The sequence below is a fragment of the Notolepis coatsorum genome (genome assembly GCF_963971535.1).
Source record: "Notolepis coatsorum genome assembly, contig: SCAFFOLD_240, whole genome shotgun sequence".
NCBI lineage: Eukaryota > Metazoa > Chordata > Actinopteri > Aulopiformes > Paralepididae > Notolepis > Notolepis coatsorum.
This window is the reverse complement of record NW_028170771.1, coordinates 193,983-218,151: the sequence shown is the minus strand read 5'-3', so window position 1 is coordinate 218,151 and position 24,169 is coordinate 193,983. Positions and strand designations below refer to the sequence as shown.

Here is a 24,169-nt window from a genome sequence, read left to right as displayed (position 1 = left end):
CAACCAGGTTTACAAGTTATAATTGAGCACATCGTGTTAAAAAAAATCTCAGATTTCAACATATGACACATCATTTGAAAGCTTAGATTCTGTACTTTAGCAATCTGGAATAATCTGAAAAATGAAAATGTAGAGATCTGGCACAAAGCGCTGTGAGGTGACACATTTATATAGACATTTAAAGATAAGTTAATATACCGTGATATATACCGCTACGTCTATGCTTCAAATTATACCGTGATATATATTTTAGACCATACCGTCCAGCCCTAATAGGTACTTACATCTTTGGTTCTTTTTCAACGAAGAATAATGAATGCTTAAAGTAATACTATATAGGTTAATTAAACAAGAGCTAGAAAAAAAAACTGACTCTAATGCCCCTTTTCCACTGCATGGTACCTACTCTACTCTACTCTGCCTTTTCGGTTTTCCATTGCCAAAATACCTGGTACCAGGTACTTTTTTGGGTAATTTTTTAGTCCCTGCTCTGTTGAGGTTCCAAGCGGGTAGAACTGGTACCAGAAAAGTGACGTGAAACACTGCAGACCACTGATTGGTCAGAAGAGAGAAGCGTCACACGTTGGAGCGTCCTGCACAAAACACAACACCGCCATCTTTATTTAGCCTCGCTAAATTTATTTCTTATTTGTTTGCAGCAGGAACAAGTGCAATAAACAAAAGGATACATTCACTGTGTATTCTGCCTCATTTATTGAAGAAACAAAACCAACATCAATACAATTTACCACCAAGAGCGGAGAGTTTAGTCTCACAATTTGTCTCACTGATTTGTTAAGCTTGTTGTTAGCTTGCGTTTTACCATGGCTAGCGTACATAGCATGATCAATATAACTCGCTATTGATTGTTTGTACTAGTAACGTTAATGCTAGTAGAATAGACACAACGTGAGGTAATCCTCATCCATTTTAAACCGGTTATTACCTAATGTTAACGTTAGCAGAATAGACACAACGAGAGGTAATGTTAACGTTAGCAGAATAGACACAACGAGAGGTAATGCTAACATTAGAACAGACCCAACGAGAGGTAACATTAACGTTAGCAGAATAGACACAAGAGGTAATGTTAACGTTAGTGTTACAGCCCTTGGATCCAAACGACAGAGTCTCGACTGATGCATAAGATGATCTTTATTTATTTGTCCATCCGTGACGTCATCTTATAGCACCGTGAAAACTGCATTGGAAACGTACATAAACAGACAAACAAACATTTCACATAACTGTTTCCACAGCACAGTACAAACACTAAACTAAATAACATTGGTATCAAAACGACAAGGATTACATTCTTACACAAGACATAAAATCATTCATTCACAAATTACATTATACAAAGTTACAACCATAATCAAATAATCAACAAAGCATACCTTGTTGCGCTCTCCAAGGAATGTAAACGAAAAGGTCCTTTCTTCCATTTAAAACACACGATCAATACATGATACAAAAGGATAAAAGTCGCGACGCACAGGAATACAAATGCGAGATGAAGACGCGTTTTAAGGATTCTGGACACATCAGTAAAACGGAGTATGTGGATCACTATGGCTCAGGGGGAGGCTGCCTTCATCTGGTCGGCGTTGGAGTGTATCGTGAGCCCGTTCGATCTCAATGGATACAGTATATTTTTACTGTATATTTTATTCCATTTTATTCTATTTTATTCTACTCTTATCTTAGGCAATTTGACTTGTTTTGTTATTCTTATTCGTGACCTGTTCTGTCTAAATGTTTAATGTTGAGCAATTTGCAGTGTCAAATTTCCCTCGGGATAATAAAGGTTCCGTCTTCTCTCTCTGTTTTCCAAATCGTCATGCTTTTCTTTCAGACCGCTGACGACTTCCTCTGTATTTTATTATGTTCGCTGAGGTCTTGGTGTAGGGAGTTGAGGCTAGCACTATAGCTAGCATGCACTTATTCTATTTCCTTAACACGGTGCCCTAGCGCCCGGTTGTCACTGATGAGACTTTCCACCGAGACATTTAGAGAGTTCAACTTGAGTTCCATCATGGTTTGTATTCTTTCGAATACTTTTTCCAGTTCCCCAAGAAACCATGCCGGCGGGGTTTCACTGCTGGCCTCGGTGTTAGCTAACGTATTAGCCAGAGAGTTCGCTTCTTGTGGTTTCACGCTAATGCTAGCACCACCGTTGGGCGATGCAGTCGGCTTCTTGCATTTATCTTCCTTCACTTCAGGTTTTTTGGGTGGCATTTCTTTGTTAGAGATGTGGTTAATAATATTCACCAGCAATATGAGTTATCATATACTTACGTTAAACGATACCTTAGAGTTTTGTGTAGGAGCTCGTTTTGTGTAGGAGCCCGTTCCACTACGTCCTTCCTTAATTGGTGTACTTCTCTCTCTCCAGGTACAATTGCTGCATTGCTCCCCAACAACAAGCAGAGATATGAATGAGTCAAGGCCTCACTGCTGTGACCAGTGTGGAAAGAGCTTCATCAGAAAGTCAGCTTTTCTAATACACCAGCGCATTCATACAGGAGAGAAGCCCTACCACTGTGACCAGTGTGGGAAGAGCGTCAAGACCTCTGGAGAATTAAAGATTCACCAGCGCATTCATACAGGCGAGAAGCCCTACCACTGTGTCCAGTGTGGAATGCGCTTCAGTAACTCTGGACACATAAAGATTCACCAGCGCATTCATACAGGAGAGAAGCCCTACCACTGTGACCAGTGTGGAACGCGCTTCAGTCGATCTTGGGACTTAAAGATTCACCAGCGCATTCATACAGGAGAGAAGCCCTACCACTGTGACCAGTGTAAGAAGAGCTTCAGTCAATCTGGAGCCTTAAAGGAACACCAGCGCATTCATACAGGAGAGAAGCCCTACCACTGTGACCAGTGTGGGAAGAGCTTCAAGGCCTCTGCAGAATTAAAGATACACCAGCGCATTCATACAGGAGAGACGCCCTACCACTGTGACCAGTGTGGGAAGAGCTTCAAGACCTCTGCAGAATTAAAGATACACCAGCGCATTCATACAGGAGAGAAGCCCTACCACTGTGACCAGTGTGAGAAGAGCTTCAGTACCTCTGGAGGCTTAAAGAAACACCAGCGCATTCATACAGGAGAGAAGCCCTACCACTGTGACCAGTGTGAGTGTGGGAAGAGCTTCAAGACCGCTGCAGAATTAAAGATACACCAGCGCATTCATACAGGAGAGAAGCTCTACCACTGTGACCAGTGTGAGAAGAGCTTCAGTACCTCTGGAGGCTTAAAGAAACACCAGCGCATTCATACAGGTGAGAAGCCCTACCACTGTGACCAGTGTGAGTGTGGGAAGAGCTTCAAGACCGCTGCAGAATTAAAGATACACCAGCGCATTCATACAGGAGAGAAGCTCTACCACTGTGACCAGTGTGAGAAGAGCTTCAGTACCTCTGGAGGCCTAAAGAAACACCAGCGCATTCATACAGGAGAGAAGCCCTACCACTGTGACCAGTGTGAGTGTGGGAAGAGCTTCAAGACCTCTGCAGAATTAAAGATACACCAGCGCATTCATACAGGAGAGAAGCCCTACCACTGTGACCAGTGTGAGAAGAGCTTCAGGCAATCTGGAGACTTACAGATACACCAGCGCATTCATACAGGAGAGAAGCCTTACCACTGTGACCAGTGTGGAACGCGCTTCAGTCGATCTGGAGACTTAAAGATTCACCAGCGCATTCATACAGGAGAGAAGCCCTACCACTGTGACCAGTGTGAGAAGAGCTTCAGTCGATCTGAACACTTACAGATTCACCAGCGCATTCATACAGGAGAGAAGCCCTACCACTGTGACCAGTGTGAGAAGAGCTTCAGGACCTCTGGACACTTAAAGATTCACCATCGCATTCATACAGGAGAGAAGCCTTAACCTCTTAAGCCCGACGAGACCGGTACCGGTCCCAAAAGCGTCTATTTTTTTACCCAAACGGTGCGTGCGTTTTGCGAATCTGATTGGCCACTGACGTTTCTTGGTCATGAGACATGTGCGCCCAATCGCGGGACGCAGCCATTTCCGGCTCTAACAGCCTGCAAACTACCTAACGCCTAGTTTATTACTGGTTATGCATAGGCGACTCTTTCGAAGTTGGTTATGGTTAGAGTTTGGAATCAGGGCTGGCGTTCTATCGCCCTGCTCTAACACAAACTCTAACCTTAACCAACTTCGAAAGAGTGCCTAAGCTTAACCGGTGAAGAACTTGCCGTCACACGATTGGTGCGACCAGAAACAGCAGTGGCCAATCAGAGCGCTAAACGCGGAAGCACGCACCGTTTGGGTAAAGATATGTGGCTCCCCAAAATGACATCACCTCATAAATCAACCTCTCCAGACTGTCTGACAAAAGTATCGTTTTTTTTCCCTCAAACGTATTCAAGTATAAACATAACCATGCCACAACAGCAGTTATAATGTATATTATCATCAATACGTTAGTTTACAAATAGGTTAAAGTGTTATTAGACAGATTTTCGTATTTTTTGTTTTTTAGTTAGCAAAAGTCAGCCAGTTTGAAAAATTTACCGTCCGGAATTGTAGTTTTTTTATGCCATTTTGAAGAGGACATCGAGAGCTATCAATGAGCATTGGAATTTTTTTTGAATATATCTTGTTACTCGGGATAATAACTAACTGCGCTCCAATATATGCCAATAACTTTACGTTGTGTGGTGTATAATCCTAACATTTATTTTTATTCATACACAAGTAATTGCTTGCAGGAAGCTAGAATCCGTTGGGTAGTGTAGTTTTTCGAAATTCCAAAGCTCATTGAGAGCTCTGGATGTCCTCTTCTCATAATGACTACACCGCTAATTCAAAATGGCGGATCTCCACGGAAAATTACAACACATTTCAAAGACAAAAACGTCACTAACTGTTTCAGCGCCAAGCACGAAAAAAGTCGGGTTAACTCGCCATCGCTTGAGCGCCAATCACGAGAAATGTTGAGTTTTAATCGTTATTTCTTTTATTTGCTATATGTGACCAGGTATGGACTTCAGGGTCATGTTGAGGGATCTTCATTTTTTTTTTTTTTTTTACATATTATGAAAGTACAGATTCATACCTTCAAAATAAGCCATCACTTGAACATTTTGGTGGGATACTTTGCAAGCTACTTCCTATGATTCATGGTGATTATCACAAAACGTATTCAGAGATAATAGCCTTCAAGAGACGAGCAGGCTATTCGGTGACAATAGTGAAACAACTACAACACTACCCAGAAGTCATTGTAATCCATGGCCCCCCTCTCTCTAGGGCAATTAACACCTGGCAGCTTTCCAGTCTGAGGCTCTTTGTTATTACAATGAGTCTGGTGACTGCAAACACAACACCCAGAGGAAAAAGGAAAAGTCATGATAGTTTATTAAAAAATTTGTGTGGTAGTGAAAGGTTAACCTTCTGTAGTGTGGTAGTGAAAGGTTAACCTTCAGTAGTGTGGTAGTGAAAGGGTTAACCTTCTGTAGTGTGGTAGTGAAAGGTTAACCTTCTGTAGTGTGGTAGTGAAAGGTTAACCTTCATTAGTGTGGTAGTGAAAGGGTTAACCTTCTGTAGTGTGGTAGTGAAAGGTTAACCTTCTGTAGTGTGGTAGTGAAAGGGTTAACCTTCTGTAGTGTGGTAGTGAAAGGGTTAACCTTCTGTAGTGTGGTAGTGAAAGGTTAACCTGTAGTGTGGTAGTGAAAGGTTAACCTTCTGTGGTGTTGTAGTGAAAGGTTAACCTTCTGTAGTGTGGTAGTGAAAGGGTTAACCTTCTGTAGTGTGGTAGTGAAAGGGACCCTGATAATAAACAAGAGACAAATCAAGTTTCAAGATTTTATTAGCATTTAAAATAACACGAGATAAAAATAGACATGCTAAAGTCAATGTTCAATGTTCTGATGGCCTCTCCAGAAGCATTTAGATGTAAATACATGTAGTGTGGTAGTGAAAGACACAACAACTAGGTTAACCTTCTGTAGTGTGGTAGTGAAAGGTTAACCTTCTGTAGTGTGGTAGTGACGGATAAAAAAACGGATAAATAGTTTTTTTTACCATATTTCTACACATTTCGCTGCCACATTACAAATTATGAAATCTCGACGAAATACCTCTGAATAAGAATTAAAAAAAAATTAAAGATTCGATGACTAATTCGGCCAGAAACAGCTTTGAGGCGAAGCGTTACTAAGCGCTTCTGTAGTGTGGCAGTGAAAGGGTTACAACAAAGGGTTGCAGCAGCAGCAGCAGCTCTTCAGCGTTGCTGTCAGTGATTATAGCCCGCATAACGTCTGCGTTGTCTTCTTCTTCTGAACCAGAATCTGAGTTTCTTTTTGGATTTTTATTCTGCACAAAGAAATCCGCGTTACTAAGCACTTCTGTAGTGTGGCAGTGAAAGGGTTAACGCGCGCCTCGTCTCCCCTGCTCGACTCATCTCCCCTCGCGCTGCACCAAGCAGCAGCACCAGTACCAGCAGCCGCGCGATTGGACATTAACGTCGACACAGCCAAGCTTTCAACAGTGTTATTTAGATGTATTTACGAAATTCGTTCGCTCATAAAATTCTAACTGTGTTTTAATGGTTTTTAATTAAGTTAAAACATGCGTTTTATAACGGGTCAAGGCCTCTCTTTTTTTTATCTTTTTTTTTAGACACTGCGTTATGTTGCTTATAACTTATAACATTAAGATAGTGTATTAATAGTGTGTTATTCTCTCTCTGAGAAAGGAGAGCTAAATAATGACGTCTGTGTGTTAACACCTATTAAGTACATGTACTTGCTACCTGTGAACAGGCCCACAGCCCGCTCGTGTAGTTTTTTATCCTCAATTGAAAGAAAATTTGTGGAACTATTATAGCAATAATTACCTCATTTACAAGTTGTATTTAAGTTTGCAACTAAGGGCAAATAATGGAACAGATTAATGACAATTCAAATATGTAAAAAAAATCAAGATTTCGATTTTTGGGATTTTCTGGACAGCAAGACATTTGTTCATTTCAGAGCACCTCCCCCTTTGCGGATCAAATCGGGTTTGGTCACGGCGAGTCACATATCCATTCATTTTTCATCCATCCAGCCTCACGTTATCATTGGGAATGGGTCTGAGCTCGCCAATACCGCCACCTAACGCCTTGCGGCCGGTATTGCACATCATTGGAATCCCTCTGGCTGGGGCTGTGCATCGATCTAAGAAGTCCGGTCCAGGGCCCTCATTTATCAACAATGCTTAGAAAGTGTTCTATTTCCGTTCCTACGCACGGAATTTAGAATGTGTGTACGCACAGAAAAATTGGGATTTATCACACGTGCGTACACAGGTCCTACGCCACTTGTTCTATGCTTCGCGCTCGTGCACGATTTTAAGTATTTGCATATAGAACCGCCCGTAATTAACCATATACGGTAATGAAACACCCCCATGAAATGTGGAAAAATGGACTAAACCGAGCGAACGCGTGTTATGGGAGAAATACGCGACAGGCTGACAGACGTGTACACGGTGATGTCGGATATGATATCTATTAACTTCCTAAAGACCATTGCTGCCTGGGCAGCGCAAACACTAATAAAGACGTTAACCACTGTTTGATGTTGGTGTTATTACAGATACAGCCGGGAAAAGTCCCGGTACAGCTGTTTGCCGGCCGGTTTGACGTCGTTTTGGTGTGGTTAATGTTAACAATGACCAGCGGGGGCGCTCTCATACAGCTGGTGACAACGTGCTGGACGAGCTCCGCCCTCCCTCGGCAAACTGAGAGAGAAGCAGAGGAAGTAAATATCGCGTCTCGTCTGTTGGCAGTGGATTTAGCTCTCAATCGGTAAACTCTTAATATACATTACTATTGAAATGCATTTTTACTTAACTTTACAGCATTATTCAAACGTGATAGGAAGTTATGAGTCATCAGCCGTTTATATGCACTACGTTTTTGCCTACAGATTATACAGTACATGGCAAATGGTGTAGCCGGCTCACATATTTCACGTTACTTTCTCAAATAGCAATCTGTGTGTGTGTGTACTTATGTGTTGTACTAATTGTACTAATAATAGTGTTTACGTTCCATGTGTCCATATCCTGAGGTGCGAGGAGCTGGAGAACACTGGAGAGCAGCATGTAACCAACCCCCTCCAATGTACAGTCATTTACCTACTGTAGTATGGTTTTGTCAATAGTCCAATGTACAATTTTGTTTGTTTATACAGTGTGCCCCGCCCCCCCCAACCACCTCCAATGTAGATTACCCAGTATGGTTGTCAATAAAGGATATAAAATTGTTTGATACTTTTCTGGACTCTTTGTATCATAAACAGTACTGTATTTGCAAATCTGGTATGTCATTAAATGTATAGATGTAGCAGTACTGTCTATCTGTATGTCATATACTGTATGTTATGATGAATTGAAAATGGGGGACCCTGATGTAAACAAGATAAAAGTCTTTCTCTGGTCTGCATCCCCTTAACAATTGTGTGTATTGAGCTGTACTGTATTGTACCCATTCTGCAATCTGTTAATACAGTTTTCAATTAATGGCAGAGCCATAAAAAAACGATTGAATTGCTCAGAATTTTTAATTATGTCCCCAATAGGACATAATAATATTAATATTATTCCCCAGTATGACAGTATGATAAAACATACTGCCAAATTACCCCCATGGGTGTTGAAGGCACTGTACCACCACAAGTCAGGAATTGAGAAAAAGAAAATGCAACTTCAGCCTCACGCTTACATCCACTTGGACCATGAACAAACAAAAAAGGTGTTGAGAAAGACAGTGAACACTACAGAAAGGAGGAACTTGGGGATTGAATGGAGAAATTAAGTAAGAGATGTAAAGATTATGCATTACAATTGATGATTAATCAACAATAATGGAAAACCAAACTATTCTTGCTCTTTACCATTTTTTGTTTTTCTTCCCTTCCACCCTCATCTCCAAAACAGTTGGCGTGAACAAATAATGAGTTTTGCTTCTTTTTTTGGTTTTTCTTTTAATCAGTGAAATATATTCCCATCCATATCCCCAACTTTGTGATTTTTACATACTGATCAGACGGAGGCAGAATAGCCTGCACATACATCAATGCATCTCTTGTAAGATACTGTATGAATTGCGGCATACATTTTCCCAAACATGGTGCTGTTGGCATCAAGCACAGGAGGTGAGGGGTGGATTGTCACCACCTGTTTAGCTAGGGCAGAGCGCATGTAGAGGGCATAGAAGAACCAGATGAGGCTGAAGATGCACAGGCCGATGGAGATGTTGATGAACACTTTGCCCATGTCAACCTTCTTCTTCTTCTTCTCCTTGCGGTCTCCTTCACCACCCTCTTCCTCTGCCTTCCCATCCTGCCCACAGGAGCTGAGTGAAGAAGTGCAGAAGAGAAGATGTTTAGGTTCAAAGGGACAGTCAATGGCATGCTAGGGGTAACAGTACTGTATATTTGAATACCGCTTATGTCACAAATGTATCAGTACTAAATACCTACATGTCCCTATGCTATAAATGTCATGTATGTTGTGTATGTCATAAATGTCTATATGAAATGAAAATGGGGGACCCTGATGGAAACAAGACAAACGTCTTTCTCAGGTCTGCATCCCCTTAACAATTGTGTGTATTGAGCCGTACTGTATTGTACCCATTCTGCAATCTGTTAAATAAAGTTTTCATTCATTCATTCATGCTTGAGGAAGACCGGTAAGGTCGAAACGTTGCATCTACTGCCTTTTTTGTTTATTAAAATCACCGTGGACACAAGTGAGTTGCGAGCCCCACTTTGTTCTTGTGTATTACTGTTTTTACAGTTTGTAACATGTTATTTTCACACTTGTTATTGTGTTATAAATGTTGATTGATTGATTGAAAACGTTATTAACAGATTGCAGAATGGGTACAGTACAGCTCAATACACACAATTGTTAAGGGGATGCAGACCAGAGAAAGACTTTCGTCTTGTTTACATCAGGGTTGCTGGTTCAGATACAAAACTCATTCTCCTTCTAAAACAGACTGGTTCTTTTTTTTTATCATTTTATTTATATATTGTAAGAGTATATTTATGAGACAGTATATTTATTTTGTACAAGAATGTGAAACTTCCTATCACGTTTGAATAATGCTGTAAAGTTAAGTAAAAATGCATTTCAACTTGTCCAATCGGTGGTAGTGAACGTATCGTAGCGATCAGGCATGCAGTAATGTCAGGAAGAATGAGGAGAGGTTGTATTCGTATATGATGGTTTAATTCCAGCTCAATATGGGTTTTACAGGTTAATACTCTCTCGTAACGCACAACACAGACCTGCTAATTATATATACGCTCGCTTCACGACAAACTAACGTCCGGTCCCGGCCGGCGGTCCGTCCTCCTATATCTCCCGGGGGGAAACACCCCCAGCTAAACAGAGCGACACATAGCGCGTTGCATGACGGTTAGAATGTTGACAGCGCCACTATATGGCCAAAATAATACATGGTTTTGAATTGATTGATTGAAAACTTTATTAACAGATTGCAGAATGGGTACAGTACAGCTCAATACATACAATTGTTAAGGGGATGCAGACCAGAGAAAGACTTTCGTCTTGTTTACATCAGGGTTTGTATCTGAATGCTGGTTCAGATACAAAACTCACTCAAACTGTATGGTAGCCTTTTCCTTGGATCCTCTGATCGTGGGTTCCGCAAATGTACATTCACTCGATCACGAACTTTCTCCCAGGGGACTACACTATAGCGTTCTTTAACTTTAGCAATCAACATCAATCTGAGGTTCTTAGGTAAAGCATGTTTCCCCCGTTTGCCATTCCAATTGATTTTGTGAGCCCACTTTTGGTAGGTTTCAAAGTCCACTAGCAGCATGAACATTCGCCCTGCGTAGTCGTCAGGCCGTGGTTTGCCTTGTGCGTCATGAGCATGATCGAACGCCTTTTGCTCGTCGTCTGCTGAAATACTTTCCAGTTCTATGTTGGGTAGGGCTGGACGCTGTCGCTGTGCTTTTTTCTGTGGTTTTGCCACTGGAACTGCAGGTACTGGCAGAGGCGTTCGGAAGGGTGACGTTTGAGGAGAAAGTGGTTGCGGCGAAAAACATGCATCATCTTCATCATCATCATTATCATCATTCTGGGGCGTTTGGGACAGAGAGGGTGATAGAGCCAACCATGGTCGTACATTCTCATCGCCCACTTGGGATGGGTAGGGACTGGACAGAGAGGGTGATAGAGCCCGCCATGGTACATTCTCATCTCTCGTTGGTGTGTAAAACAAAAGCTGCCTATTGAATGGCTGAGCCGCAGGTTGTGGAGAGGAGGGTGTACTCACTCGCCTCCAGAAGGTCCCCCAGGCGTTTCTCAGTCGCCTTCAATAGATTCTCACTCGCCTTGTGTCGATTCTCACTCGCCTCCAGACGGTCCCCCAGGCGTTTCTCAGTCTCCGCCAATTGTTTAAGCAGCCTGGCAACATGCTTGTTTATTTTTTGTTCAATAACAATAGCCACCGTTGTCATGATAATCGTATTGCAAATGTTATTAATGGTTGGAGTTGGTGTTTCCGCTGTCTCCTCATCTCTCATCTCTGTCGTTACTGCTGGGAGTGGCATGATGTCCATAACAATAACAGCGGCCTGCAATAAGGGAGGGAAAGTTAAGATAAGATTTGTGTCACAGTGATGTGATGTGGAAAACAGTACGGCTCAATACATACAATTGTTAAGGGGATGCAGACCAGAGAAAGACTTTCGTCTTGTTTAGATCATGATGTAAACAAGGGGGGACACACTGTACATTTGAATACTGACATACATTTGACATAGAAACTGTACATTGGAGGAGGTTGGGTGGGGGTGTACATTGGAGGTGGGGAGGACCCATGGAAAAAGATTGTCTGAATAATGGAAAATGCAATACAATTTTTTTTACTTACTGCTTTCTTTTTGACCATACGGTGTTTTGCTTTGGGGGGGATCACGGGACCTCCTGTTCTTTTGCGACTTTGAGGTGCCTTTACTTGAGTTATTCCTGGTCGATCAACACTCGGGATGGATGTCTAGAATAGAAAAATTATGCATAAATAAATAATTCAAATGTCGGGGACATCGAGAGAGAGAGAGAGAGGTATCTGTAAAGCATTCCCGGTAACTGGAGAAAGGTATTCCCGTAACTGGAAGTGAGTAGGGGCCGGAGCCCGACGTTCCCTTACTGTGTATAGTTTGATTGATTGATTGAAAAGTTTATTAACAGATTGCAGAATACACTCCAAATACAACTCCAAAACGTTCATGTAAACATGTTGTGACCTGTGTATTCACCACGTGGAGAAATAAAAAATAATTGAATTAGACAATTACGTTTTATAAGCAAATATACTTGCCCAACCACTACTGTATGAGCGCTGCCAGTGATTTCAACGTGACGGCGTTTACATTCTCATTCATTCAAAAGATCCGAACCGATTGAAGTTTATAGATACCATGACTTGAAATCCTCTTACCTTGACGATTAAAAGCCTCCCCAATTTAGAAAACAGTAATCCAATGGCTGGTATTGATAATATACAGTACTACTAACGCTCGGAGCTAACCAGCAATCGGACAATCAAGCAGATAACGAGAGAAATGACTACCTTTCTGGGGGGTTTCAAAATAAAAGAGCGACGTCTATAGCAGCGGGAAACGTTTGTTTTGTACATTATCTAACGTTAACACGAACCTAAACTAACGTTATAACTAACCTAAAGTTAGTTTAGGTTCGTGTTAACGTTAGATAATGTACAAAATAAACGTTTCCCGCTGCTATAGACGTCGCTCTTTTATTTTGAAATCTCATCTCAGCCTGACTGCTATCCGTAGAGCACGTAGGGGCCTCGGCTGGAAATATGGTCAAACTAAGTTCTGGCCAATGATCCGTGACAAAAATAAAGAATTAAGACTCGCACAGGTTTGTTTTTCTTCTATCTATCTATCTATCTATCTATCTATCTATCTATCTATCTATCTATCTATCTATCTATCTATCTATCTATCTATCTATCTATCTATCTATCTATCTATCTATCTATCTATCTATCTATCTATGAGCCGTACTGTATTGTACCCATTCTGCAATCTGTTAAATAAAGTTTTCATTCATTCATCTACAGGCGCACCAGTGGATCGATACATGTGAAACGTGGCATGACGTCATATTTACAGATGAAAGCACTGTCGCACTCGAACACTTTGCAAGACAAAGCTTTACGAAAAAAGGCTACCGTCAAGGTAAACCGGCACCTAAACACCCATTAAAAGTGCATGTTTGGGGGCGCGATTTCCAAGCTCGGTCCAGGCCCGCTTGTTATTTTCGATGGAATAATGGACCGTGTCTTTTTTGAAGAATCGATCATCAAAGCAGCCGCTGGTCCGTACATACAAGCTACTTTTGGGGAGAGCCATCGTTTCTTCCAGGATAACGACCCGAAACACAGCGCTGCCAGAGTTTGCATTGAAGCAGAGGGAATCAATTGGGTCAAAACCCCCGCTGAGTCTCCCGATTTGAACCCCATTGAAATTGTGTGGCACCTGATGAAAGACTATATTCGCAGAGAGGCGAAACCTTTCACGAAAGATGCTTTAGTAGCGGCCATAAGGTTTTTCTGGCGCAATAAACTAACAGTGGATGTATGTAACAATCTCATAGCTGGCTTGGCAAAAGTGTTGCCACTAGTCATAGCAAATAATGGAGGTCAAGATGGTAAATAAGCCAGTTAACGTGTAACCTTGTAATTTGTGTGTGTGTGTTTGAATACAATTCTGAACTCTTGACTTGACTGACAACTGCTGTTACTGTACTGTACAATCTTATAGTAACAAAACAATACACAAATTGAACATAGTTTTGAACGTTTTATTACAATAGTATTTACATTTTCTGATGACACTGCCATTTTAGCTCTAATTAAGAATGACAGTGACCTAGCTGACTATTATTTGGAAATCCAGAGGTTTGTGGGAGATGGTGTTTGACCCCAGAGGTGTTGGGGACCACAGGCCTGTGGTCATCCACACACAGTCCATCTCACAGGTCTCTTCATATAAATATCTTGGGATTTTTGTCGATAACACACTAACCTGGAACACCCATGTAGATAGGATTTTATAGTATGTCTGCACTTTATGTGCTCATTTCATCATTCATCAGTTTTGTGTCAGTCTTGTTTATCTGATCTTATTTCTGAAGATGCATTTCCATTGGCTAATGGTCGAGATATAAGTCACTTGTTACTTGATATTACTGTAAATCATTTGACATCTATTGCTGACTGTTCATACATTTGTTACAATAAAGATGCAAATAATTGTTATCTCTTGTCCAATCAGAATAATTTTTTTTACGTCATGATATGATTTCAGGCTGCCAATACATTTGGAAAAACCTGGAGTGCGTGCCTGGACATTGTTTCCCTATTTTTATGTGTGGTACAATACACCATTCCCATCAGAACACTTGAATAACAGAAGAGACAGTTTTGTATGTAACGTTGTGTTTAATAACAATAACAAAACACACCAATAAAAATTGCATAAATAGCAGCATTAACAACAATATAATCTCTCATTTACATAACATAACTCGCTGTGGCAGAGGCTGGTGTTGTGCTTGTCGTCTTTCCTGTGACAAAATGGCATCCAAGGTAATACAAAAAGTCAACCAATGAACTAGATTCTTGTACCGGATCTCCTCTCTGGTAAACAAGAATACCCTGAAGACTCTGGCAGGAGCACTCATTCAAGGGTACTACAACTACGCTTGCACCTCATGGTACCAAAGCACCTCAAAGGTGCTAAAAACAAGATTACAAACATCACAAAACAAACTGGTCAAACTTCTACTTGACCTTACCCCTAGAACCCACCTCACCCCTGCCCACTTTGACAACCTAGGATGGCTTAGAGTAGACGACAGAGTACAGCATTTATATAGAGCTTTTATCCAAAGTGCTTTACAACTTAATGTACATTAAACTTGAAAACAAGTTTTCATTCAGTCTGTCTCGTCTCTCCCTCCATCGGGGGGGGTAGTAGAGTGTAGAGTGGAGGTAGTGGGGTGGGGGTAGTAGAGTGACTATACTGTGTATGTACTGTAGGTTCTGGTTAAATAAAGGATTTGATTGATTGATTGTAGGTGTGACATGGAATGCGGCCCCCACACACACAAACACACCATTGAAATGCTAATTGTTGGGGCATTTCCATTCCCCCCAAGGTTGAGAAGAAACCATAGTACGGGGAGATTGATTGATTGATTGAACATTTTATTAACAGATTGCAGAATGGGTACAGTACAGCTCAATACATACAATTGTTAAGGGGATGCAGACCAGAGAAAGACTTTCGTCTTGTTTACATCAGGGTCCCCCATTTTCAATTCATCATAACATATATGACATACATGACATACAGATAGACAGTACTGCTACATCTATGACATACCAGATTTGCAAATACAGTACTGTTTGTGATACGAAAAGAGTCCAGAAAAGAGAGTATATACATTTGACATAGAAACTGTACATTGGAGGATGTTGGGGGGGAGGTTGGGTAGGAAGAGTGGGTGGGGGACACTGTACAACTGAACAAGCAAAACTGTACATTGGAATATTGACTCCCTCCCAGCAGAACTCCGCACCACCCCAACTCTGGACTAATTTAAAAAACTGCTCAAAACCCACCTCTTCAACTTGGCCTTCAACCCCTAACTTTCTCACTTTATATGTATATGTTGTGTCTGTCCACTATGTTTGTTAATTTATCATCTCCCCCCCCCCCCCCCCTATGTAAAGCGACCTTGGGTCCTCTGAAAGGCGCTATATAAAACGAAGTTATTATTATTATTATTATTATACTTGGTCATTTACTGTACATTGGGGGGGGGGTTGTGTTAGGACATTTACAGGGGCCAGTTTAGAATTGCAGTCTCCCGTAGGTGTTTTTTGAGAGTGTTTTTGAAAGTGGGAAGTATTTTGACATGTACATGGGTACTTTGGTCGTGTAGTGTATCTTGTAGACCAGGCCCATTGCATTTTGTAATGTACAAACCCTACACATGTCCTAACCTAGTTGTACAGTAAATGACCAAGTAAGGCTTTGTCAGTATCCCAATGTACAGTGTAAAATGTGTGTGTGTCCCCTACCCAACCAAATGTATATACACTCCTTTTCTGGACACTTTTGTATCACAAACAGTACTGTATTTGCAAATCTGATATGTCATAAATGTATAGATGTAGCAGTACTGTCTATCTGTATGTCATGTATGTCATATATGTTATGATGAATTGAAAATGGGGGACCCTGATGTAAACAAGACGAAAGTCTTTCTCTGGTCTGCATCCCCTTAACAATTGTATGTATTGAGCTGTACTGTACTGTACCCATTCTGCAATCTGTTAATAAACGTTTCAATCAATCAATCAAGTATTGATTATTTTTTTTATATCACGTTAACAATCAAATGGCTAGCAAGCTCACCTGTGACATACTGTACAGTGCAAAATACTTTCGTCTTGTTTACATCAGGGTCCCCCATTTTCAATTCATAATGACATACATGACATACAGGTAGACAGTACTGCTACTGTACATCTATACATTTATGACATATCAGTTTTGCAAATACAGTACTGTTTGTGATACAAAGTAGTAGTAGATAGTAGTATATAGACATAGCAGCATACTGTAGTAGGTAGTAGTAAATAAAACGATATGCAAAGGAACCTGACGCGTCGCTACTGTACAGTAACTCCGCCATCACAACCATTGAACTATTATAACTCTGTTACACCTATACACGGCTGGCCCATAGTAGGTAGTAATAGATAGTAATACATACTGTACTGTAGTCAGAAATAAACGTTAGCAAAATAATAACGTTTAGGCAAATCACAGACGCGGATACTACAACGTCTCTCTGTTGTGCCATGCAATAGGTTGAATCGTAGTGAGATAAGTTGAAGACAATGGTCGAGGTGTTTCCTGTTTCATAATACGAATTTCATAATATATTATAGCTTACTTGAATGAACAATCTCCCTCCCCACTTTACCAGCATATTTTAAATTCACAATAAAGTCTCTCTGTCTCGCGCCGTCCCAACGTTGACAGTGGCTCGTGTTATTGACACAAAGGCAGTGTTGAATGAGGAAGTCAATAATCAATAGACCGCCGCCGCGCCAGGCGACTTTGCGCCTCCTGGCGGCATAAAACAGAACAGCAGCCTGGGTTCCCAATTAATTAAAACGACGTGATATAAACGTGCGCGCGTCGCGGCAAAGCGCCCAGGAATACTAAAAGCTTCATCTGTACAATACTGAATTCTGCCATTGGGACCCATGCAATTTGAAATATTATTATAGAATATAGAATATGAGGCCTATAAATTACCTTATTATAGCCAACTCGCACATCTATGGATCGGGCCAAATCTCCTCTTTCAAATGGCAGAGTTCAATTTGGATTTAGTATCGCCAGGCCTGCATCGAGAATGAAGAATGAAATCTACTGTATGTACAGTTCGATTCTTAGAATGGATATGGCTCCGCCATTTTGGATCGGATGTCAACACAGATGGTTGCTAAATGTTAACAGAAGGTAGACACACTAACTGCGCTCTATGCCAATAACATTCCATTTTGTGATAGAGTATCCTGAGAAATAAGAGAAATAATTTTTTTGCTTGCAGGAAGCTAGAATTCACTGAGTAGGGGTGGGACGATATATCGATCTATTATCAATAATCAAATAGGATCGATGCAACGTAAAAAGATCGATTCATATTGCGATACTTATTTTGAAAATCCCATATTGCGATACTCTTATTTTGAAAATCCCATGGATTGTCATATCCGCTCGGCTCAGATCAAGAGCACACAGCACAAGCGTCACTAGAGCAAGGCTAGTGTGCCTATTCTGCGACCCAAAACATGTCCCTGCTGTTTTATTCCGCAACGGGTCCAATGCATCTAACCTGCTTTGCAATCCTCGCCATTCCCACATCGCGTTAAAGATCGAAATTAACATTATGTTAGCGTAAGCTAACAACAAGCTAACCCAGAGCCATAGGCAGAGAGAGGTGGGGACTGGGAAGGAGGGTGCATTCTCAAGACAGCGCCACTACCAGGATCTGGCCGGTACTGCCAATATGCCTTTTCCAGCCAAAATACAGCTACAGTGAATAGGATATTAATATCGGAAAAAAAGAAAAACGAACCAAAAACAGTGAACAGGAGGTCTATTTGTATTAAAAACAATAGATTGTTTTTCATTTAAATGTCTGGAAGAGCTAAAAAATAAAAATGTCAAATGATATTTCCATTGTCTTTTTTTTTGTTGATTTAAATGTTACCGATTGTGTTAAATGGGCATATAATATCGTCTCATATCGATCGCAGGCACCTGAATCGAATTGCATCGTATCGTGGCAGACCTTGTGATATCGGAAAATATCGTATCATTGTCCAAAGAATCGATATCGTATCGTGATAAAACTGGTGATTCCCACCCCTATCACTGGGTACTGTAGTTTTTTGAAATTCCAACGCTCATTGAGAGTAGTGCACTGCAACCTTGCCCAGGCCCGACGAACAATGAGGTCTAGTGGGTTCAGTCATGCGGTTTCTGTCTGTTCTATAGCCATTTGTGGAAATAAATGCAGAAAAAGTCAGTAAATCATAAACATTTATAAACGTGTAGAATAAGATTTGCTCAAGGAACGCATAGTTGCACTTTTGAACAGATTCTCCCTGATGCACCAGTAACTGCTATGACTGTTGGGAATTATTTTTTATATTTTCAGTAAACTTTGATCAAAATAAACAATTGTGTTTGGTGTTTCAGGATCAATTCCTGAAGTTCAAGTTTAAGTTGGGTTGTATTTGTCACATTATGGTGCATACATTACAGCGAAATGCTTAGTTAATGAGCCATCCTGAGGTTAACTCATATTGTAGTTAGTAGACTTAGTAATCTACCCACAAGGTGTGGTCTATAGGAGAGGGTGGACGCAAGCCTCTACAAATGGTTCACATTCAGTGGGTCATTGCCAGCAAGTGAATGCTGTTCATGTCTCCTAGAGTGAAGCTGTGTCTGTCTCACTCTATTCATGTTTTTCCAGTTACTTTGAAGATACAATTAAGATAAGATGATCCTTTATTAATCCCCTTGGATCCAGGTGTCATGGGGGGGGGGGGTACAGAGCTTCACAGTCCTATGCAGTCCAGTATCTATATACACTATAGATACAATATGAAATATATAAAAAGAAAGATGTTTCCATTCTCTTGTGAAACCATAACACGGGGCAGTGATTTATCCTAAAGGAACACACCAACATTATGGGAAATGTGCTCACCATCTTCTCTAGAGTCAGACAAGAAGATAGATAATAAACTGCAAGCTAGCCTAGCTTAGCACAACTGAATGGCAGCAGATATGGACCACTAGCCTACACTGTATTATTTTACAGATTACCTTTGTTTTTCTACTTCAAGTGTAAATACCATAAAAATACAGTAAATGACCTTTTATCAAAATATTAACCATTAAATAAAGGTTGTAATCTGTAAATGTATTTGATTTTACTGTAATTTGACAGTAAGTATTTGGAAACCATTGATGCCAGATATTTACCATTTTCTTGCAGCTTTTTTTCTTACGGTGTAGCTTAGAACTCAAGAGAGAGGTATTGTTGGTCTACAGCTAGGCTAGCTAGTCCATATCCTCTTCCCTTCATTTGTACTAAGCTAGGCTTTCAGCCAGCTAGCTTTCTACTGAATGCACAGAGAGGAAATTGATATAAATCTTCTTGTCTGACTCTGCAGATGGAAAGCACATTTCCCATAATGTTGGCATGTTCCTTTAAACCACAGAGGTACAGAGAACGAGTTTTCAAAGTAATGACTTCCACCTGTTAGATTTCAGGGTAATTAGCCTGTTGTTGATCCAATTAGCCTCCATCTCCTCTTCCGTGATGCATCTGCATTGTGTATTGTTTTGTCGTCCATGGCTGCAATCGTTCTGTGGAATTCTGTCCCACGCACCGACAGGCTAAAACACTGTACTTGTACCGACAGGCATCAGGAAAATAATGTACTTGTCGTCGTCCTATCAGCATGGTGTTTATTTCCTTAAACATATGATAGCATCTTGTACAGAATGAAACACATTGAAAGTATTTAAGGTTAAGAACCTAAGTACATTCTATTTCTCCTTGGTTGTGCGGCCTATCTAGCTCGCTAGCTCTCTCTCTCTCCTTGTGGTCTCCCCTCCACCAGCCTCCATTCAGAGGCTGGCTCTCTCTCTCTGTCTTCTCCAGAAACACAACTGGTCTAATAAGCGATCTACCACTGTCTTTCTGTAATTTGCTATCTAACCGTCTCATCACCTAGGCCAGGGGTTCCCAAACTTTTCAGGCCGGGGCCCAGAAAATAAGGCGTCAGAGAGCCGCGGCCCAATGCACATCGTCTGGCTTTTTTTTTTTTTTTTTTTTGCCATGCGACCGATTTTTTAAGCCAAATATCACTTCAATCCTATTAAGTTAGTTCAAGTTAGTTATTCATTTATATGTGCTATTTATGAGAGGGCTAACTTGTTGCAAAATAATAATGATAATAATAATAGCCTCATTAAAATACTATTGTTGCTTCGGTTGTTTTCAGCGTTTTATGTGCATAATCTGTTATTTAGTTTGAAATGTTCGTTGAAATAAGTAGATTTTTCGTTTTTGTTTATTTATTAAGTTAATATAAAACCATATAGTCACATTTTAGAATACAACTAGAAACACTGTCCTGGCCTGCTTCTAAGTTCAGTGGCCTGACAAAAAAAATTAAAATTAAAAAATTAAAAATTAAAATAAAAAAATAAAATCTTTTTATATTTTTTTTTTTTTTTATATATTTTTTAAATCATCTCGCGGCCCACCCGTGGCTGCTCGCGGCCCACCTTTGGGTCGCGACCCCGACTTTGGGAACCACTGACCTAGGCAACGGCTCTCTCTCTCTCTCTCTCTCTCTCTCTCTCTCTCTCTCTCTCTCTCTCTCTCTCTCTCTCTCTCTCTCTCTCTCTCTCTCTCTCTCTCTCTCGCTCTCTTTCTCTCTGTCTCGCTCTGTCTCTTTCACACCTGTGCTGAGGTACAAAAACATGGAGGCTACATACAATGATGATTATAGAGTAAAATTATTAATACATATTTTTCCTCTTCACAAACCTTGTGAGCCTTTCTGCTTGGATAATCTAGACAATCTGCTGGGTTTGTAGAGAAGGTAATGAGAAAGTTGAAACTGTATCACAAGACTGAAAACTCAAGAAATAGATTTTTGGAAGTTGAATGATAATCATGGTCTCAGTGTTACATAATATTAGAATAATGTAATCTTGATCTTGATTATATTTTCGACTCCCACCCCTAATAACAGTATTGTTTTCTTCCATTAGGACCATTCTAAACAATGAAGAACTCCGCATTATTTTATTGGGGAAGACTGGAGCTGGGAAGAGTGCCACAGGAAACACCATCCTGGGAAGAAAAGCTTTCCTATCCAAGTTTTCAGCTACGTCTTTGACAGAAAGGTGCGGTAAGCATAGAGGAGTGGTGAATGGACAAAATGTTGCTGTTGTCGACACTCCAGGCAACTTTGACAACAGATTTGGAGAGGAGGAAAACACGAAGGAGATCAAAAAGGCCATTTGTTTAGCTTCTCCTGGTCCTCATGTGTCCCTGGTTGTGATCAAGATGGGAAGATTCACGGAAGAAGAGAAGAACGCAGTGGAGATGATTCAGAAGATCTATGGTGATCAGGCAGACAAGTACACCATGGTTCTCTTCACTAACCGTGACCAGCTTGATAAAGATCAGTCAATTGAAGAGTTTGTGTGTGGCAGTCCAGATCTCAATGGATTAGTTTCCAAATGTAACAACCGGTATCACGTCTTCAACAATAAAGACGAGGAGGACCGCTCTCAGGTCACTGAGCTGCTTGAGAAGATCAAGAAGACGGTGACGGAGAATGGAGGAAGCCACTACACACCAATGACATGTTCCAAGAGGCTGAGAGAGCCATAGAGGAGGAGAAGCAGAGGATTCTGAACGAGAGGGAGGAGCAGATACGCAGAGAGGAGGAGAGAATTAAGAGATAGCTTGTGGAAGAGCTAAGGGGCGCTCGGGAGGAGGGGAAAGAAGAGATGCAGAGGAAGCATGAGGCAGAATTGAAGAAGGTGAGAGAAGATGAAGTCAGAGAAGCCAGAGAAAGAGCTGAGAGACGCAACAATTGGATTGTGATTACTACAAGTGTTGTTGGAACAGGAGCACTTTTAGTAGGTAAAATGATAATAAAATGAAAAAAAATGGAAAAGAAAAGTGGGCGCAGTAGTAGGAGGAGCAGTAGCTGCAGGAGTATGAGGAGCTGTAGATGCAGTAGCTGCATTTTTTAGGCGCTTGGAGCTTTGAGTAATTGCAAAACAAAAGGGTGCAGTAGTGGGTGCAGGAGTAGGAGTAGTTGTAGGTGCAATAGAAGTAGGAGCTGTCGCTGCAGTTGAGGCTGCTTTTGGATACTATAAATGAACGTGAATCATGCCTTGGATAAATACATTCACATCAGACACATCATTGGTGTGGAAACTGCTTCAAGAGTAATCAATGTGATGCCTATTAAAATTAATATAATTTGAACCTGTGTCATGTGTCTTTTGATGTGAGGTCTTTGCTCAGTTTTTTACCAATAAAGTAACTACTAGGGCTGGCATTGGCAGACATACCAATGATATACACAGTTTACCTAGTAACAAACCGCCAACTCTGAAGACAGTTTGCAACATCTCTGAGGCGGAACTTCATAAAATTGTAATGCAGAATAAATCTTCAACCTGCAATCTTGACAACGTTCCCACAACCTTTTTTAAGAATGTCTTCAATGTCTCTCTGAATAATTTCGAAAAATAATTAAAGGGGCTATGCGTTATAAATGTCATTTTTCAGTCTCTAGCATTGTATTATAGTAATAGGAGTTCGTATCAATGTGTTTTTGGGCCTAAATACTATATTGACGAATTCCTCAGCTACAGCCCATCCCCTGTTTGCCTCTAGTAAATCAGGTCATGTTGATTTGACGAGCTGGGCAACGTCACAGGGCGCTGTTTATAGCGCAAGGTGATGTGATTGGCTGTGTGGTTTTACCTAATGCCCGCCTCCATTCTTGGTACCTGGAGCCGATACAACCTGGAAACAGAAATTGCCGTCACTCGCCTCAATTTCACGATGAGCAGCAAACCCCGCAGATGTAATGTTCCTGGTTGTAGAGCTACCGAGAAGTCTTTGCACAGTTTCCCCGTTGATGCCGAACTTCGCCAACAATGGAACAAGTTCCTTTTTGGTGACCCTCCAAGTTCCGTTGCAACGTCTAATACTCGGGTTTGTACTGCACATTTCTCCGCCGACGACGTCACCAATCAAGGTATTTTTTATGCTGGAGTGGTCTCCATGTTGGTGCTAACCAAAAGAGCTGTGCCTTCAATACGCGACCCGACACAAGAAATAGTAAGTAGATATGTCGTGTGAGATATGTTATCATAAATACCATCTAACGTTATAGTAACTGCTGCTCTTTATAAAGTAACGTTATAGAAAACTATTGAAGCAAGCTAGTCATAACTTCTAAATAAAAGAACACAACTAGTGAGAGGTAAACAAGGTAACGTTATATTTAGTGGCTTGTATTATATTGTAATTGATTTACGATTTGGTAACTCTTAGGCCACCACAAGTTCCAGCGGCAATGTACGCCTTTCTCCTGCTTCAAGGGACTTCAGTTGCCAGACAGACAACCCAAAGATTCGTTCTGTTGGTACACAGCTTTCTATGAAAACACTTCGTTCGCATGTCAAGAGTCAAGGTAGGTTTGTAACTCAGTGTGATGTAATGTAATAATGTGTAATAATGTGACCCAGAATTGTTTAGATTGGCCCCCTTCACCCACCGCTTTCACCCAAAGCTGTAAAGGAATGTGGATTGTTTGTATAGTGTCCCCCCCCCCCCCCCACCTCCAATGTAAATTACCCAGTATGGTTGTCAATATACAGTATATATACAGTATATACAGTCAAATGTATATACTCCCTT

At 40.9% G+C, this 24,169-nt stretch overlaps 1 protein-coding gene across 1 annotated transcript in view; it reads left to right on the top strand.

The window, feature by feature from the left end:
- The window catches only part of LOC311248429 (GTPase IMAP family member 9-like), a gene marked incomplete at both ends in the record, with an annotated part of 59,897 nt that extends 37,706 nt beyond the window's left edge, over positions 1 to 22,191 (top strand). The window contains 2 exon segments of the mRNA XM_084339307.1: positions 21,490 to 22,078; positions 22,081 to 22,191. Of these exon segments, the coding sequence (XP_084195433.1) occupies positions 21,490 to 22,078; positions 22,081 to 22,191 (700 nt within the window).
- Positions 22,192 to 24,169: the final 1,978 nt, after the last annotated feature.